The following is a 17,918-nucleotide window of genomic DNA, read 5'->3' as shown; positions in this document are numbered from 1 at the left end:
CATTCACATATCCTCTTATGTGGCCCTCAAGATTTTTCATCTCTTCAAATTTACACTTATTTCTCATTTTCTCAGTATTTTTTATAACTTTCTCTCCAAATGTCTTTATTTATGCTCTCCTATTTATTTATTTATCTATCTACCTATTTATTTATTTATTTTTGGACCCTGAGGTCATATCTCAGAGCTATATAGTAGAATGAGTTCTAAACAAAGCTGATAAATCATAATCCAGAAAAGTAAGTAAAAAATTAATTAAATACTATACCTTGATTCAAAACTGTTAGAGAACCCAAAGGACACTGTAATTTACTTGAATCTTGCTGTACTGTCTTGGTAGAGTAAGTTTTACATTTTTGGGTCAAGATTTCTTTTGTTGCTTCTTGAGTCTTACCACTAAAAATAACAGCAAAAATATATTTCATGAAACATTAATTCCATGTATCTAATTAAGGTATTTCAGAATTGCATTTGTTTTTTAAAAACCGGGGATTAAAATACCAATGTTTTTATCTTAAAAAATTAAGTTATTCTGGAGGGAAAAAAATTTAAACACCTATAATAAGAATGTCCATCTTTATTTATTCTATGAGATTGAAAGACTTTGAAGATCTCTTAATAGAATATAAGCATTTAGTAGTCTTTGATACTGTTGAGTAGTTTCTAATATATTTGTTGTCAGTCTCTGCAAAACAATCTTACCTTTTCTTTTAAAAAGATTCCGATTCCCCCATGCTTTGCAAGTTAATGTTTTAAAGAAACTTGCATCAAAAACAAAACAAACAATCTGAATTATTACGGCAGTTTTCTTCTCGTAAAAAATTTAATTTCTGTTCTGTTGGGATGGTGGCACATGCCTGTAATCCCAGTTACTTGGGAAGCTCAGGAAAGAGGATCTCAGGTTCAAGGCCAGCCTGGGCAATTTAGTGAGACGCTGTCTCAAAATAAAATAACAAGAACTGAAAATGTTGCTCAGTGGTAGAGCACTTTTCTACCATGTGCAAGGCCTTGGTTTCAACTTCAGTACTGGAAAAAAAAGAAAACTGTGTATGTATACATAAGCGTACAAACACACAGACATACAGATCTGTACTTCTCACTCTATAAATATATATTTCTTCGTATTATAATTAAGTCACTTATTAAGAGTGAATGAAACCCACAAATTGAAGAGTGAAAATAATAAAAATGCATGGGGAAAGCTGAATCTACAAAAGCATCAGTGTACCCTTCTGAGTAATGTTGTGTGTCATTTTCTGTTTTGTTTTGTTTTTTTTAAGTTGTAGATGGACACCATACCTTTATTTATTTATTTTTATATGGTGCTGAGGATCAAACCCAGTGCCTCACACATGCTAGGCAAGCTCTCTACCACTGAGCTACAACCCTAACCCTGAGTAATGTTTTTCAAAAGAATACATCTTCATCATTTATAATTAGCACACTTCACTAACCTAAATAACTTTTTGAAAGCACAGACCAAATGTAAAAGAGGCATTTGTTACCACCCTTCTGAGCAAGGGATTCATTAAGATTTTATGTGTGTGTGTGTTTATATGTATATGTTTTTTCTCTTTTGTGATTTATATTCTTACCCTTCCGGTTTTAAAGGGTTCCAGGTATAACTGGGTGTCAAGAAAGCATTGGCACTTGTGGGAGTCATGACTGTTACTTGATAGGTCTTCAAACCATCCAGTGGATGAAACATAAAATCATTAGGTGCAAAGGAATTCTTTCCTTTGGTTTTTTCGGAACTTTTCTTAGGTAAATTTTCCATTTTTGATAAGATTCCATCTGGATCCATTCCATTTGTTGCACTGGTTTGTGAATTCAAAGTATTTTCTTCATTATCAAGTTTAAAAGAAACAACCTAGATATAAGTAAAATGGAACAGGATTGAAAATGTGACAATTGAGCTTTATGTCCCATGTACATAATTTGAAAGAAAAAAATGCAATTAAAATATATACAGGGAATTAGAAGACCAGTTACACTAAACTACTATGATCCCATAGAGAGAAAACCAATTCTTATTAAAGGAGCATATAACACTAGGCATTACTAGAAAATAAAATCTATGAAAGTTGAAGATGGAAGAAATACTCAACTAACAAATATACTTTTTACTTAAATTACATGGACAATCACAATTAGTTTGAGAATCAGAAATTTAAAATATTGAATATTAGATGACTGCTATTGTTAAGGACCAAATTCTTTTTTAAAATAAGTAACCTCATGATAAGAACAGTATCTTTCAATATGACACAGTTAGATATACCTTATAAAATATGAAGCATATTTCCTTTTCCAGGTCAATTTGTTATCTGGTATTTAAACGTAAGTTTTAGAAGTTTCTAAGTTTCTGAGATTTTTTGTTTTTCTGTTTGTAATGCTTCTGATTTTTAATGAGATTTGAACTCAAACCAAGGTTATTTCAACCTGGACAAAAGTTTAAATGGTAACATTATTCTGAAGGCCAGAGTGTCAGTGAAAGTAAAAACTAGTCATAATTTTTTTTTTTTTTTAAATCATATGTGCTAGGCAATGCTTTACCACTGAGCCACAACCCCAGTCCAAAAAACTACTCATAAATCTTTAAGAGGAAAATAAATCCAAGGGAAGAGCTAGAAAGCCTGTAAAGATCCATTCCTCAGTGCCTTTCTTAGAAGATCTACATTTGAGATTTTTGTTTTTTTATTTTATTTATTTTTTTTTTTTTGAGAGGGTTTAAGTTGCTTAGGGTCTTGTCAAGTTGTGAGGTTGGACTTGAATTTGTAATCCTTCTGCCTCAGCCTCCTGAGCCAATGGGAACCACTGTACCCAGACATAATGCCTCTTTTTTATCAATTTATTAGACACCATGCTAGCTGCCATCAGAAATGTTACCTTATTTAATACTTAAAACTGATCAATGTAGGTATTCTATGTTATAGATGGAAAAACAAACTCAAATTATATAATGTTCCCAAAGATATGCAGCTAATTGGAAGCAGAGACAATAATCAAACCCAGGTCTAAAAGAATCCAACATCAATGCATTTCATCTTCTCCATCTTATTTCTGAGCTAATTCTCACATAATGGCTTCTCTCAGCTGTTTTTATTATTTTTCCATCATCTTTTTGTTAACAAAATTATACTTTCTCTACCTATAAAACTGAGAATAAGACACCTGAAAAAACAACAGTAACAGTAAATTCTCATGGTGCTTCCTTATGGTTCAAGAGGCTTTAACACACATGTAGGTTAACTTCTTGAAGCAGCTCTATATGCTTAATTTCAACTTTATGAAAGTGGCAATGAGATTTCCAAAGTATCTAGAGATAAACAGATGTTTATACTCTACCTTGTCAGGTTTTGTTTCTATCTTTTTCACAGATCTTCCTTTATTTGGTGCTTTTCTTTCAGGTTCATTATCTACAATAAAAATGAAATAAGATACCAATTTTGACAAATAAAAAATGCTGCATTAAAGGTACTAGGTAATCTGGGAAAGGAAAAAAGGTGGTAACAGGAATGTATGTCTTGATGGATTTTTATGATTAAAAGTCACATTATATAAAAGGGATAAAAACAAATGAAATTTCCTGCCAAACACAGGCCACCTGTTTCAAAACAAAACAAACATGTTTTATCTTTTTCCTCTGAATACAAAACGCATCTTATAGACAGGTAACAAAGAAAAGCACCAAGAACAACCACCACCAAAAGTTAATAAATAAATCACCCAAGGTTCCGTTATTGAATTGATACTTCAGCATGTTTTTTTTTCATTTTTTCTATGTCCCCATGTTCATGTATTACTTTTCAGAATTTAACCTGTTTTTTTTCCTTCCCCCACTTAGTGTATCTTTACTACGTCATTAAATGTACTTTGACAGCATTGTTCTTAGCAGCTACATTGTATTTCACCAAATGTATAAAGTAAGATTTACCTGGACCATGAATTATTCACTTCAAAGCACTGTTTATACTAACTCAGGAGCTTTAACATCCCAGCATTCATTGTGTGCTAACTGAAAGTCAGGACACAGACTCTGCTTTTAGGATTGAACTTTCCATTTCTCTCTTTCCTATTCAAAAACTACATGCTGATTTAAAAAATTAAACACAATAATAACCTCAAGGGCCAAAACATTCTGATTTAGTTACTGATCAAGTAATAGTTCTTACCATTAGTGGCTCTTGTGACTGGCTTTCTTGTAGTGTTAGTTGAGACTGTTCTGACAATCTGGGTTGCTGCTTGAGTAGTAGATCGGGTTATTCTCACTGATGTGGGCACAATAGGCCGAATAACTAGCAAGGGGAAGATAAACTAATCAAATCTCTTAGTCTTAATATGTCATTACTGTGATAACACCAGTAACTGTTAATACTCCTACCTGGTTTCTCTTTGTCCAATACCTTCTTTTCAGAAGTCTGTCTTTGACCAGGTCGAATTGCTGGAACATCAATCCCATTCTCAATCTATTTAAGAAATTAGGTACTATGTGATTTAATTGCGTAATGAATCAAACTACAACTTTCAATTGTAAAATGATCCCTCAACTGAATCCTGACAATTATAAATTACCCAGCAAAAAAATCTATTAACCCAAATAAAATGAAACAAGGAAAGTTTTCCACTATGGATACTTCCTTATATCCTATTTTTAGAGTCCTAGAATTAAGAACGATAACCCAAGCTATTAAATATAGCTGACTATAACCTTCTGATGGTCCTTAAACTCGAAAGGCATGCTTTCATTTCAAGAGCCTTGAATTTTGCTTAGGAAATTACTCTTTTGGATAGAAAACTCTTTCCCATGATTTACTTCCTTAGAGACCCCATTCAAAATGCCACCATTTTAGTTGGGCTCTCCCTGATTACCCCAATCAAAATTCTACCCACATACTTCTGGCATTCCCTAACTCTCTTCTTTTTTAATCTTCTCCATAATATTTATAATCATACACACACACACACACACACACACACACACACACACACACACATGTATAAACTGCCAGTTTTGTATGTCAGTTCCATGAAGTCAGAGAATTTTGTTTTATTCTTTGTGTATCCTATAGACTAGAAAAATGCCAGGAAAGTGATAGTGATTCAAAATTTACCAAATACATGAAACTTAGCTTTCTGACCAGATGTGAGTCATACTATTTCTCTTTGACCACTCCATTTTATCTTAGTAACCATAATATCACCTGCTATGTGCTTTTCATAGCACATATTTTCAGCTATTTGCATTTCCTACAAACATATGAAATACATATGGAATATATAATAGGAGTCCAATAAACAAAGACTGTGACACAAAGTTTGGTATGGATCTACTATCAACTATACCTTAGTTTGTTCAATTTGTTCCTTGGCCTTTGATCTTGTAATCCGTGCAGAAGATGGAATAGCCTTTAACAGTAAAAAGAAAATCAAGTTTAAAAAAAAAAAAAAGAATTAGGAAAAGCTCACTTCTATGTCTTATTATGAAATGAAATTCCCAGTTTAATATTAAATTTTATCCTTAATTATTTATGGTAAAAAGATACTAACTAGAAATTCCTATTGTTTTTCTGCTTCTGGCTGGATTTAAATTTTTTTTGGTATTGGGGAGTAAATTCAGGGGCACTTAACCATTGAGTCATGTCTCCAGTCCTTTTTATATTTTATTCAGAGATAGGGTCTTGCTAAGTTGCTGAGGCTAGCTGGGAACTCCTGATTCTCCTGCCTCATCCTCCTGAGCCACTGGGATTATAGTTGTGCGTCACCAAGCCAGGCTACATTTAAATTTAATAGTTTCAAAACTTACTCATATTTCTCCATGAGGGAAAAAAACTTCAAACTATATTTTACTTGTACTAGAATCCTCATTAATATGATCAGTTAGACATATTTGGGAAGGGGATGATAAGCAGACTAGAGTATTAGATCTTTCATTTTCTGCTTATAAAAAGATTTTCAGCTTACTTTTTGAGTTTTGATAATTTGCTTTCAAATCTCATGATTATGTACTTTTCCACTGTTAATAAGAAAATGGAGATGTGATCACAAAATGCAGAAAAAAAATCCAGCAAGAGAAAGACTAGGGCGATAAGTTGTCAACTCTAAAGTTGCCCCACCCCAGGAAACCTGATTTTCATTCGTTCATTCTTCTGAGCTACTGACTATTCTAAAAGTATATAGCACAGATCTCATTTTAAATAACGTGTTTCTAAGATCTCATTGTATATGCATTCCTGATTTAAACAAGAATTGAGTGATATAAAGGCCTACGATACTGACTACTTTTCTGGGCCTCATGAAGCTCACTGATTCACTTGGCAGATTTTTTATTATTTACTCTGTGTATAGCATGATCTTAGGGTAATAAAGAGACCAAAACTAATGGCTGTAGTTCAAGTTGAAAAGATAAAGCTAAATCCATTCTTGGTATGTTAGAGGAGGGAGAGATTATCTCTGTTTACAAGAACAACAAAGACTGCTTGGAAGGGTTACATTTAGGGTGACTTTCCCAGAATATGTAGGATGTCAGTCATTGGTTCAAATTGTAAATAACTATTTAAAAAATTGTAGGCAGAAGGGAGAAAGAGGCCCATTGTTGTATTAAATAACAAAATTCACTAATAATTGTTTTTGTTTTAATAATTGTTTTTTATTCTACTTAGGCAATGCTCTTTACTGAGTTGCTTTCATTATACATTCTAAAGGAAAGCCTATTTCTTTAGAACTAGGTTTTAATAGAGATTTGGAGAAACAAAATGGCATGTAATCTAGAGAAGTCTATAATTTAGACTCTACACATTTTTATAATTTCATATATATTTATTGAAAGGGTTTCATTTAATCCTATAGTTAAGCCACATCTATATCCCCAACGTTATATCCTAAGTCCATATCTTAGCACCAATCTCCATTCTGTTTCTTTTATCCCAACTGCCTATGTAGGTGGCCCAAACAAGTTAAAAGACAGAGAGAAAAGTTCATGAACATGCACATATGGAAGCTTGTTACTTTTGTCTTCCTCATCTCTTTGGCAGTAGCAGAATTTGTACATTTGTTCAGACTAATAGTTTCAGAATCATCTTGTCTCTGACTCTTAATTCCTTAAGCCCCAATCACTTACTTGGCCACCAGTCTTGTCAAATGTATCAATCAAAATGTCTTTTTAAACCCACTATCCCAGACCACTTAGTTTACTGATTCTGCTGCAATAGTCTCACAAATTGTCTTCTTCTCCATAAATGCTTTCCCTTCTAGACTATAATTTGTAAGGCCAGGGTAGACTTTCTGAATTATTAATTTGATAATGGCACTACCTCATTTATAAATCTCCCCTGACTCTCCATAACTTACAAGATAAATGCCTAATCCTTTGATACAGCATTGTTCATTGTTTGGCCTGACTGCACCAGACTTCCTAATCTTATTCTCTCTCCATTTATATATTAAGAATCTAATTTTTCTTTTCTTTTTTTTTTTTTTGGTGGTGCTGGGGTTTGAAACCAGGGGTGTTCTACCATTGACCTATAGCCCTATTCCTTTTTATTTTATTTTGAGACAGGGTCTCACTAAGATGCTAAGGCTGGTCTTGAACTTGGAATCCATCTGTCTCAATTTTCTGAGTCACTGCACCTCAGGAAACCTGATTTTCATTCTTCTGAGCTGTTACGTCATTTCCACCTTCTACCAATTAGTTAACCAGTTAAATTAGTAAGGGGACGAATGGAAAATTTTATTTCTTAAAGAAAGCTCCAGATAAAAAGAACTATTATTCCTCTATATCAAGTTAAGATCAAAAACTTACCTTTTTTGGCTCAGTTTTCATAGCATTCGGATTTGATAAAAGAAAGCAAGGTGCATCAGGTCTATAAAGACCCATTTTAAATATTCCTCGTTTAGCTTTCTCTCTCTGTTCTTTTAATTTTTGAAGTTGCTTTTCTTCTTTGTATTTTTGGAGCATTTGCTTTCGTTGTTCACTTAGAACAGTTTTCACTGACTCTAAGCAAGAAAAAAAATCAAAACACCACAACATATAAAACATTTCAGACAAAAGTTATAGCAAATGTTTTAAAAATCATTTTGTCTAACTTTAACTGCTGCTAAGAAATGCTTTTAATAATTTAACTCCTCAACACTGTTATTGTAACCCCTAACTAATTACTATTCCTTCTGTGTGCCTTCACTTGTTCAAATATTAAAGGCTTACTATATGTACTAGGCACGTATTACTTCTTTATTTTTTTGATACTGGGATTTGAACCCAGGGGTGCTTTACCACTAAGCTATACCCCCAGCCCTCTTGCCCTTCTTTTATTTTGAGGCAGGGCCTTGGTAAGTTGCGAAAGCTGGTCTTGAATTTTCCCTCCTCTTGCCCCAGCCTCCCCAGTTGCTGGGATTTTAGGCATGCACCATAGTGCCCAGCATTATTACTTCAATTTTTTTTTGGCATTGCCCAAAATATCATTTTATTCTTTAATGGAAAAAGTCATTGATATTCAAATGACGGAATCACATTTTAAAAAACCTATATACAAGAAACAGCCTTCAAGAACATTCAAGCAGCAGTCAGAGGGAGGAAAAAAGTTTCTACAACCCAGTTTTCTTCAAAATACATGAGAGAATACCATCTAATTTTCTGGCTACAAAATTCATAGAATTTTTCAATGTTTTCTTGAGATGCAAAATCTCACTTGTGCAGTGTTTTCAAATGACCAATCAAGTGCTACTTCTTGGTTAAAATGGCCACTGGTAGATTAGCCTAATTGTAAAGAATACTTCTTCACTGCTGGAAAATCCATTGACTCCCAAGAAAAGAAAATGACCTGAAGCCTGGGTTGTGGCTTTCACAATTCATCTTTCTCCAAGTCATCAAGCTCCACATCACTGAGGTCAATGTCATCCTCTACAGGAAGCTAACCATCCCTGCCATTCCAGGGCTCTCTTGCAGTGACAGCAGGAAAGGCATCACCTCCCACTGGTGCTGTGGAGCCACGCATAAAAGACAGCTCTCTGAGAAACTCATCGATGCTTTGCTCACACAAAGACCCTTTTAGAAGAGCAAATTTTATCCTGTGTGCATTAATGGCTGCCAGGGCAGGGTATCCAAACCCTCGGATACCCAGCACCTGATCACAGCCACCCCCACATTTTCTTGCATTTGTCTGTCAACTTGAGAAAAACTTCCAAGTAAGAATTTCTGCCTGCAGCTCCTGTGTTGAGGATGTGGGGCAGCATAGTCACAAATGCAGAACTGGTGCTCCTCGCATGTCCTCTTGGCAATGTCCTCATTGATTATCCCAAGCAGCTCGGGTGGAGGGGGGCGATTACTAGAAAACAAATCAAGGGCCTGGGACACTGTGCAAATCTTGTCTGCCCACCATCCACAGCAGACCGGTCTTTCTGAAACATCTTGTTTGTAGGCAATCCCCCAATCCCATATCAACTGGCTAGAACCTGATTCACAGTATCCATAGCTGCTGGCTTCACTTTCCCTTTGGTTTGCTCCTTTTCTTCTGTAGCTGCAGCAGCCCACTCAGGCTCCAGGTTCTTGCAGTGTCCACACCAAGGGGCATAAAACTCAACCATCCACACATCTTCACTGTCATGGACATTCTTATCAAAGCTGTTGTCTGTCGGCTCATTCACATCCTTCTTTCTTGAACTATCACTTCTGCCTTGTTTTCTAGAACCATATCCACCACTCTTTCCCCCAGAGGTGATCCATTACAAGCTGACAAAGCACAGAGCAGCATCTACAATGGCTTCACCATTTCTGCCACCCTGATAATCTTCTGGTCTCTTTTTGTTGGATCCAAAAAATCTTGATGGTAGGAAATCCTGAACACCATACTGACCTCCTAGAGACTGATTTTTATCTGCCTCAACTGCACCACTTTTGCAACATCTTTTAATGCAGTTGCTACTTTCTTCCATTATGGTGGTAACCTTTGGCAATGACCACACCATGGAGCATAGAATTCTACAAACCACAAACTGTTACTCTGAATAACTTCTCTGTTGAAATTAGATGGAGTTAATGCAATGTCATCGTCACTAGAGGAATACAGACCATTCACTGATAGAAAGAAGGTACAGTTCACCAGACAGAGCCCCAGGTGAGTCATACCCAACAATGGCAAGTCCTTCGCAGCAATGCTCCATTCCCACGCTCGTGTCCAGTCCTTGGCAGCTCTGGCTGCGGCAGGATGGCCCCTGGGGGACGGCTGCTATTACTTCAATTTTAAATTAACTTGTTAGACAGTCTTCTAAAGACCCACAGTATTAAATGTCATACACTTTATATTTGTATGCCATATTTGCTTTCTTGGGTTTTTTACTCCCCTTTTTACTCATTCCTCTAGTCTCCATGGTTTTCTTTTTTAATTATTTTTTGGTAGTACTGGGGATTGAACACAGGGTCTTTCTTGCACATAGGCAAGTGCTTCATCACTGAGCTACATCCCAGGGTTATTTATTTTGAGACAAAGCTTTGATACGTTGCTTCAAACGTGTGACCCTCCTGCCTTGGCCTCCTGAGTAGCTGAGACTATGGTACACGACCACATCAGCTCCTCCATGTTCTTCTATAAACTGGACATGATATCTAAGCGTTTGATTAGACTCCAGTTCAAATGTTGGGGTAAGATTATATCCTGGATGGTGCTGACATTCTGTCTTGAACCATTCCAATCTGGCTTCCACTGCCTGAACTTCATTTTACCAAAACTACTGAAGATCACCAGTGCTCTCCTCCAACAATGAGAAGTTTAAATTCTCACTGCTTGTATTCCTTGAGCTAATAAGCAATACTGACAGTTTGTCAGTCTTGCCTCCTTGATAGGTACTTTTTCACTTGCTTTGTAGAGTATTATTCTTTTGGTCATTTCTAACTTCATATGGTGCTGCCCCTCAGTTCTTTGCTTGTTTCCCCTCATGTCCTTGCCCGCTAAATGTTGAAGTGCTCACCCCTTTTCTCTCCTTTTTCCACTCAGAACTCTGGATAATCACACTAAGTCTTACAATTTCAAATACCATATAAAAGTCAGTAACTCCTAAATTTATATCTCTCCAACTCATCTTGGGTATCTAATTACCTTTTCATCATCTCCTCTTACATGTCTAATAGGCATCACAATTTAACATGGCTAAAATTGAACTTTTAGTTGTTTTTTTTTTTGGCGGTGCTGGGGATTGAACCCAGGGCCTTGTGCTTGTGAGGCAAGCACTTTATCAACTGAGCTATCTCCCCAGCCTGAACTTTTAATTTTAATAACACCAAGAAAAAAAAAAAAAAATTACCACACTCTCTAAAAACTATTCCTCAGTATTTTGTAATTTTGCAAATAGCCATTCCACTTTTCACTTATTCTCAGACAAAAAATGTTTGGTTCTTTCGAAGCTTTTCCATATCATTCAATGCCCCTGTTTTCATTTCCTCTCAGCTAATAAGGGATGTTCTTTTCTTTCTCCCCCAGACTATCAGTCCATTTCCTCTGAACTTCAAACAGCACTGATGATATCATGTTAAAAACAAATACAAAAGAAACCAACAGTTTTTGCTTAATTCTTTGTCCTTTACTTTCCTTCAGAATCACAAAAATGATAAATCTGGAAGAAATGTTTTAAGCTAATGTTACCCTTTACAGAATCAATTAAGTGCCCTGTATTTCCCACAATGTTCCTGGAAATTGATAAATCTGAAGTAGTAAATAATTAAACAACTTGATACCTCATTTTCTTTCTCTATAAAACTTATAAGACTGAATCTTCTATCATTCTCCATTTACCATGGCTTCATTTTACTGTCATCTAGCTCCTAATGTGAGCTATCTAAACAATAAAATAGGATTCCAGTGACTCCTGGTTAAATGAAAAGTCATTTCTTATTCTTCCTCCTTCCCTATAAATCCCTTGCCTTCTAAGACACTATAGTTTCATCTTTTTCTGAGTTTTTTTTTTTTTTTTTTTTTTTTCCTGTCTAATGGCCCCAAATCATTTTGGGCGAACTGTAAGGATAAATTCTTTGCTCTTCTCTGTTTTTGAGTGATCCTTTCATTTTTTTTCCATATCTTTATTAGTACGTTATATGTGAAATGTAACATATTCATACATGCACAAAAAAATAACAATATAATTTAGTCAGTGTAATTCCCCAGTGTCTCCCTTTTCCCTTTCCTCCTCTCTTCCCCGGTTACTTTCCTCTACTGTACTGGTCTTCCTTCTATTTTCATGAGATTTCCAACCACCTTGTTCTCTCTAGCTTCCACAGGAGAGAAAAGGAAACATGATCCTTGACTTTTTGACTTATTTCTCTTAACATAATGCTCAAATTCTATCCATTTTCCTGCAAATGACGTAATTTTATTCTTCATGGTTGAACAAAACTCAATTGTGTGTGTGTATACACACACACATTTTCTTTCTATTCATTCATTGAGACACCTAGGTTGGTTCCATAATTTGGCTACTGTGAATTGTGCTGTTATATACACATATTGATACACACATACACACTCACACCCATACACACACATATACTTTAATTTTTTCGGATAAATACCCAGGAATGATGTTATCTTATTCTTATTCCACAGGTTCCTTACTCATTCTATTTTTATCTTCTTATTAATTCATCTTATCATTACTTATCTAAGTTCTAGAAGTAAGAACTTTAGGTTTCCTGTAAGGCAGTATAGATAATAAAATGCTATAGTACCTCCATAGGAAAATGGCATTAGCCTAGCTAAGGATCTATATGGCCTTTACTTTAAATGGCTAGGACTTAGTTGTAGAAAACACCAAGTTATTTAAAATAGTTCAAAGCTCCAATCTTCTAGCCAGTTTTGTTTTGCTCTTACAGGCATTAAATCAACTTCCATTCACTTTAGAAGTACTTAAAACTACAACAGAACTTTACTTACTTGGCTTGGTACTGGCCTTTTCTGGAATGAGCTCTTGCGATGTCTCATCTAATTCAACAAGATGTTTACCTTCCAAGGTTGGAATATTGACATCTTTCAAACCAAAGTGTCTATTTCGTTGGTATTCCTTATGTCTGTTTTCTTTCTGAGACAGTGATTTCCTATGAGCAATTTTGGTTCTAATCATTTCAGTACTTAAATCCTTTCTGTGATGACTGGCAAAACGTGACGAAGACATCCTGCCAGGGAAAAGAGAAATAGAAGCCAACATGGATTTTCATTTAGTTATTTTAAAAAATTAAGATTCCAATTCATTTTCCCTCCCACTTCAGAGCTCTTTGAAATAAAACTATTAAAATGCATAATGGAATAATGTGACAATGAATAGTAGGAAAGAGATTATCAAGGGACAAAATGCTGTGACCTATTTTGGGGTTCTAAATGGGAACTTGTTTGACAGACGAAGCGAAGCCCAGAAAAACTATAGTCTAGAATGTACACAAGAGGCCCTAGGATTGCCATAAAGGACACTAGAAAAGTGCAAGTAAAGGTGAAAACAGGGAAAGTGAAGGACTGTATATAGAACAGTTTCCTTAATCTTCCCTGTGTTACCAGGCAACACTATTACCACCTCCTGTAGCTGCTTCTCCACAGTTTGATTAAACTGCATAAAACTCATTTTTCCTTTCTCCATTTCTTGTCTATTTCTTAATCCAGTGGACACCAAATACAGCCAGCAGGGATTCATGCAGGATCCCTGGGGGAAGTTGCCAGTAACACCCTGCTGATGAATACAGGAAGCCTAGCATTTCTTCTCACTTCAACAAACAAACATACCAGATGTCTATGAGTCTTGTCTGAAAAATAGGCAGTTGGATTTTTAAGACTGAAATGGAAGGGTTTTCAGGAATAATTACCATAGTGATGCAGAAAGATAACATCAGTTTGCCCCATTATTTTTATCCAAGCAAGAAAACACATAGTTTACTTGGCACACACCCTCTTCTTAGAGATCTTTGAGAACATGTTCAAGAAAAACAAGAAGGTTGGTAAAGACAATGTCATAAGTTCTAACAGTGAATCCAAATGAGAATAATAAAGGAAAGTGGACTGTTTGAGGGGGTCACCTATGCAGCTGATAAGGAAACTACAAAGCTAGAGAGAAGACATGTTCTCCAAAATAAAAGTCTTGACAGTTAAAAAGCGGGTAAGAGGGTCCCCTCCATGATTAGAAAGTTAAAAAAGTTACAGGCACCACGAGTATGAGAAATACTCACTTTCTATCATTATACTCTCTACTAGGTTTTTGTTATTGCTTCTTGTAGTGCTGAGGATCAAACCCAGGGCTTTGAGCTTGTTGCACCACCACTGAGTTACATTCCCAGACCTCTCAACACACTTCTGATATAAGTCAGGCAAGCAATCAGTTTGCAGGGGACTCCAGTTGGGTGCATTCTAATTCAATCCAATTCTTCTATTTTTTATTTTTTACAGACTGCATTTTGATTCACTGTACACGAACGGGGTACATCATTTCGTTTCTAGGGTTGTACACAATGTAGATTCATACCATTCGTGTAATCATACATGTATGTAGGGTAATGATGTCTGTGTCATTCCACCACTTTTCATATTCCCGCTCCCTCTCATTTCCCTCTACGTAATCTAAAGTTCCTCCATTCTTCTCTCACCCCCCCCCCACCCCCATTATATATCATCATCCACTTATCAGGGAAAACAATCTGATTCTATCTACCTGAAGACAGCATGAGATCCCACAAGTTAAGGGCTCAATCCTTCAAGACTGCCCCCACATCCCATGTCAGATTGTTTGACCTGTGCTACCGATTGACTAGCTATATATCAGGGTTCCCATAACTCCATTTTCTCTGGCTGCATTTGCTAAAGCAGCTTAAGATCTCAGGGAAGCACTTAACTTCCATATGCTGGTTTATTACAAAGGCGGTAATAAAAGGTAAAGATGAAGAGATGCATAAAACAAGGCATGTTTCTAGGCTATCTTCAAGCACATCACCCTCCATGAACCTCCACATTTCTATCTGAAGGTTCTTAAAACCCTGACCTTTCAGGTTTTATGAAAGCTCCATTACCAAGACATGATTGATTAAATTATTGGCCAAAGGTGTGATCAACTCCATCTCCAGCTTCCCTTCCCTCCCTAGAGGTTGGGGGATGGGGCTGAAAGACATTTTAATCCAGTCTTGGGCTTTCCAGAGACCAACTCTCATCCTAAATTTGCTTAACGGCTGTCATCCACAATTAGCATACAAAAGATATCACTTTGAAAGATCCAGAGATTTTAGGAGTTGTATGCCAAAAAACCGTGAAAAACAGAAACAAAAACAAAAAACAAATACAACAGGTATACTACACTCTTCAACAAGAAAGTTCACTAGAAAACTCCAGATAAAAGAAAAATTGGCACAAGAAATGCGATGTTACACATTTTTAAGCAATTAGCAAGAGCATTAAAAATGAGAATCCATACGACCTGGATGCCAGTAACATTCTCCTTAAAGAGTCCAGGAAAAGTGACATGGGCTGTGCTTTTCATGAAGAATTCTCCTCCATCATGTGATTTGTTATTATTATGTGATTTGCTAAATCTTAAAGAAAAAGCTGAAACTTGTTATTAGTTACTTTAAAAGACAATCTAGCCCTAAAAAGTAGTTTACTATTATTGCCATTGGACAGATAAGGTAAATTAACTTCCCACATTAGCACAGCTAAAAGATGGTCATTCCGAGTCAGGCTGCCTGCCTTTCACACACAGCTAAGTTTTCTTTGCTGCCTGGAGTTTCTTCCAACTTGAAAGTCTAGAATGCGTTAGTCTTGGTTGCCTAGAAGTTCTCAGCTGGGAGTCCTTTAGTCGTCAAAGGATCTGGAAGGAGCTCCAGCAGTGTTAAACGTCTATCGTGGTGCCAGCTCAAAAGTCAATGCCACCCCAGTGGTAAAACGCTGACTGCTGTATAAGCCACGGCAACAAACATCTACACTTCTGGAGGATCGTGCCATCAGCTTCGGGAGGGCAGGCGACACGATCCCGGAGAGCCCCCCCGAGCGGCGACTGGCTCGCAGTCCTCAGTCCTCAGACCTTCTCCGACAGCTCCCCAGAACACACCTACCTGATGCACTTTCTACTGCGAAACTTCAACCAAACTAAAAGTAGAGGCGTCCTCCGGATCTGGACGACCTCGGTCGCTTCCGAAGCAGGAACGCCTAAAGCCGAATCTGCGCAAAATTCAAACCTTCCGTACCAAGCCTCTGATTGGAGGGGCTTTAATCAGCACTTCCGGGAAAGTGCCCGCCTCTTCCCTTCGGCGAGTCTTGTCATAGGTTCGCTCAGTGCGATATTTGAATTGATTGAAAGGCGAAGGGACGGTTCAATGGATGGGTGTGATAGGAAAAATAGGCGGGACCACCAGCCTGGAGGAGCGGAGGGAGCCTTAGGGGCGCTCAGTCCCGAATTCTGGAAGCAAGCTGCAAGCAGTGGGCGAGCTCGTCCCACGGCCCTGAACTCCCAGAAATTCTTGACCTTGTTTAGTCACAGAAATCCAGAAGACATTAATATCCAGAAAACATTTTATTTTGTTTATTTGCCGTACTGGGAACAGAACCTAGCGGCTCTTTATTCCTGACCTATATCCCCAGCACCCCTCCCTCTTTTTTAAATTTTTGAGATAGGGTCTTACTGAATTGCTGAGGCTGACATTGAACTTGAAATCCTACTACCTCCGTGTCCCACCAAGCCCAGCTTTTTAACATTTAAAAGAAAGGGCCACCACACAAATTCCTCCTTACAAGTTTAGTGCTTTTTTCTCAGTCCATCTTTTTTTTTTTTTTTTTTTTTTTTTTGGTTAAGGAGAAATTTACATATGATGGAAAGCATTTTTTTAAAGTGCACAATTTGATGTTTTGATAAATGTAAACAGCTGTGTAACTAATGGCCAATCAGGATTCCCATCACCACAGTTCCCTCCGCCTCTTTCCAATTTACCCTCTCTTACCACTCTGATTCTGTCATGGGGAAACTGGTCTAGTCTTCCTCTCAGCGTGTTTTCAGGAACCATGCATACTGTTGCCTGAACCAGTAGTTAGTAATTTTTATTGCTCAGAAGTATTACATTAAATGCTTTATCCATTCGCCTGTTGGGGTTATTTCTAATCTTGGGCTGGTACAAACAAAGTTGTTATGAACTCAGCTATACCGTTTTTGTTTTGTTTTGTGGGCACATTTTTATTTCTCTTGGGGAAAGTTAGGCGTGGCTTGTTTGGGGCATTCTGGGTAGATTTAACTTTGAGAAATTAAGATTTTTTTCCAAAGTCATGTCATTGGTATATAGACACTCCTATTATTCCTGTGCTTTCTAACATTTGGGTTGGCAGTCGATCATTTTAACTCTCCAGAGGGTGAGAAATGATATCTCGTTTTAATTTTGTTTTAAAGACAAGGGTCTTGCTCTGTTGTCTAAACTGGCCTGTAAATCAAAATCTTAAGACAGGCTCCCTGGTGGATGGGGTTTCATGTGTACCCCACCATATCCAGTTTTGCAATTGTTGCTGAAAGCTCAGTCCTTGTCCCGGTGCCAATCCAGTAACAAGGACACAGTTTTGAGAAAAAGGAAAAAGGTTTATTACTTTGCTAGCAAAGGAGAAACACAGGGAGCTCCTGTCCCAAAGGCTGTGATTCTGCCCATCAGCCTGAACAAGGGGTTTTTAAAGAGGTGATTCGAAGGCTACATTCCACCGTATTCTCTGTCTGGAGTTGTGGTACCACACCTGAAGTCTGAATTACTTCCTTCTTAGGATGGTTGTGTATTCAGAGACAGATAAATCTGCCTTGGATGGGGAAGAAAGGTAATTCTGTTTCCTGAGATTAGGGAGGGGAAGAGATTAGAGACAGAGGAAGAGAAAGAAACAAGTGCATTTAAAAAAATAAGTTGCAACTGGGCATGGTGGCACATGCCTGTAAACTCAGCG

At 36.9% G+C, this 17,918-nt stretch overlaps 1 protein-coding gene and 1 pseudogene across 2 annotated transcripts in view; both read right to left on the bottom strand.

Annotated features, from left to right (window-relative positions):
• Positions 1 to 16,186, bottom strand: part of DLGAP5 (DLG associated protein 5) — a 48,184-nt gene extending 31,998 nt beyond the window's left edge. The window contains exons 1-9 of the mRNA XM_079121030.1: positions 16,064 to 16,186; positions 12,918 to 13,156; positions 7,802 to 7,995; positions 5,347 to 5,409; positions 4,385 to 4,469; positions 4,176 to 4,298; positions 3,349 to 3,419; positions 1,596 to 1,870; positions 269 to 396 (exon numbers count right to left, since the gene is read on the bottom strand). Of these exons, the coding sequence (XP_078977156.1) occupies positions 269 to 396; positions 1,596 to 1,870; positions 3,349 to 3,419; positions 4,176 to 4,298; positions 4,385 to 4,469; positions 5,347 to 5,409; positions 7,802 to 7,995; positions 12,918 to 13,155 (1,177 nt within the window). The 5' untranslated portion in view covers position 13,156; positions 16,064 to 16,186. The remainder of the gene's footprint in view (positions 1 to 268; positions 397 to 1,595; positions 1,871 to 3,348; positions 3,420 to 4,175; positions 4,299 to 4,384; positions 4,470 to 5,346; positions 5,410 to 7,801; positions 7,996 to 12,917; positions 13,157 to 16,063) is intronic.
• Positions 8,637 to 10,157, bottom strand: LOC306649856 (protein disulfide-isomerase A6-like; annotated as a pseudogene). The gene has a single exon. The product of its transcript is annotated as a protein disulfide-isomerase A6-like (transcript).
• Positions 16,187 to 17,918: the final 1,732 nt, after the last annotated feature.

The sequence above is a fragment of the Sciurus vulgaris genome, assembly GCF_902686455.1.
Source record: "Sciurus vulgaris genome assembly, chromosome: 2".
In the NCBI taxonomy this organism is placed as follows: Eukaryota; Metazoa; Chordata; class Mammalia; order Rodentia; family Sciuridae; genus Sciurus; species Sciurus vulgaris.
This window is presented reverse-complemented; position numbering and strand designations above follow the sequence as displayed.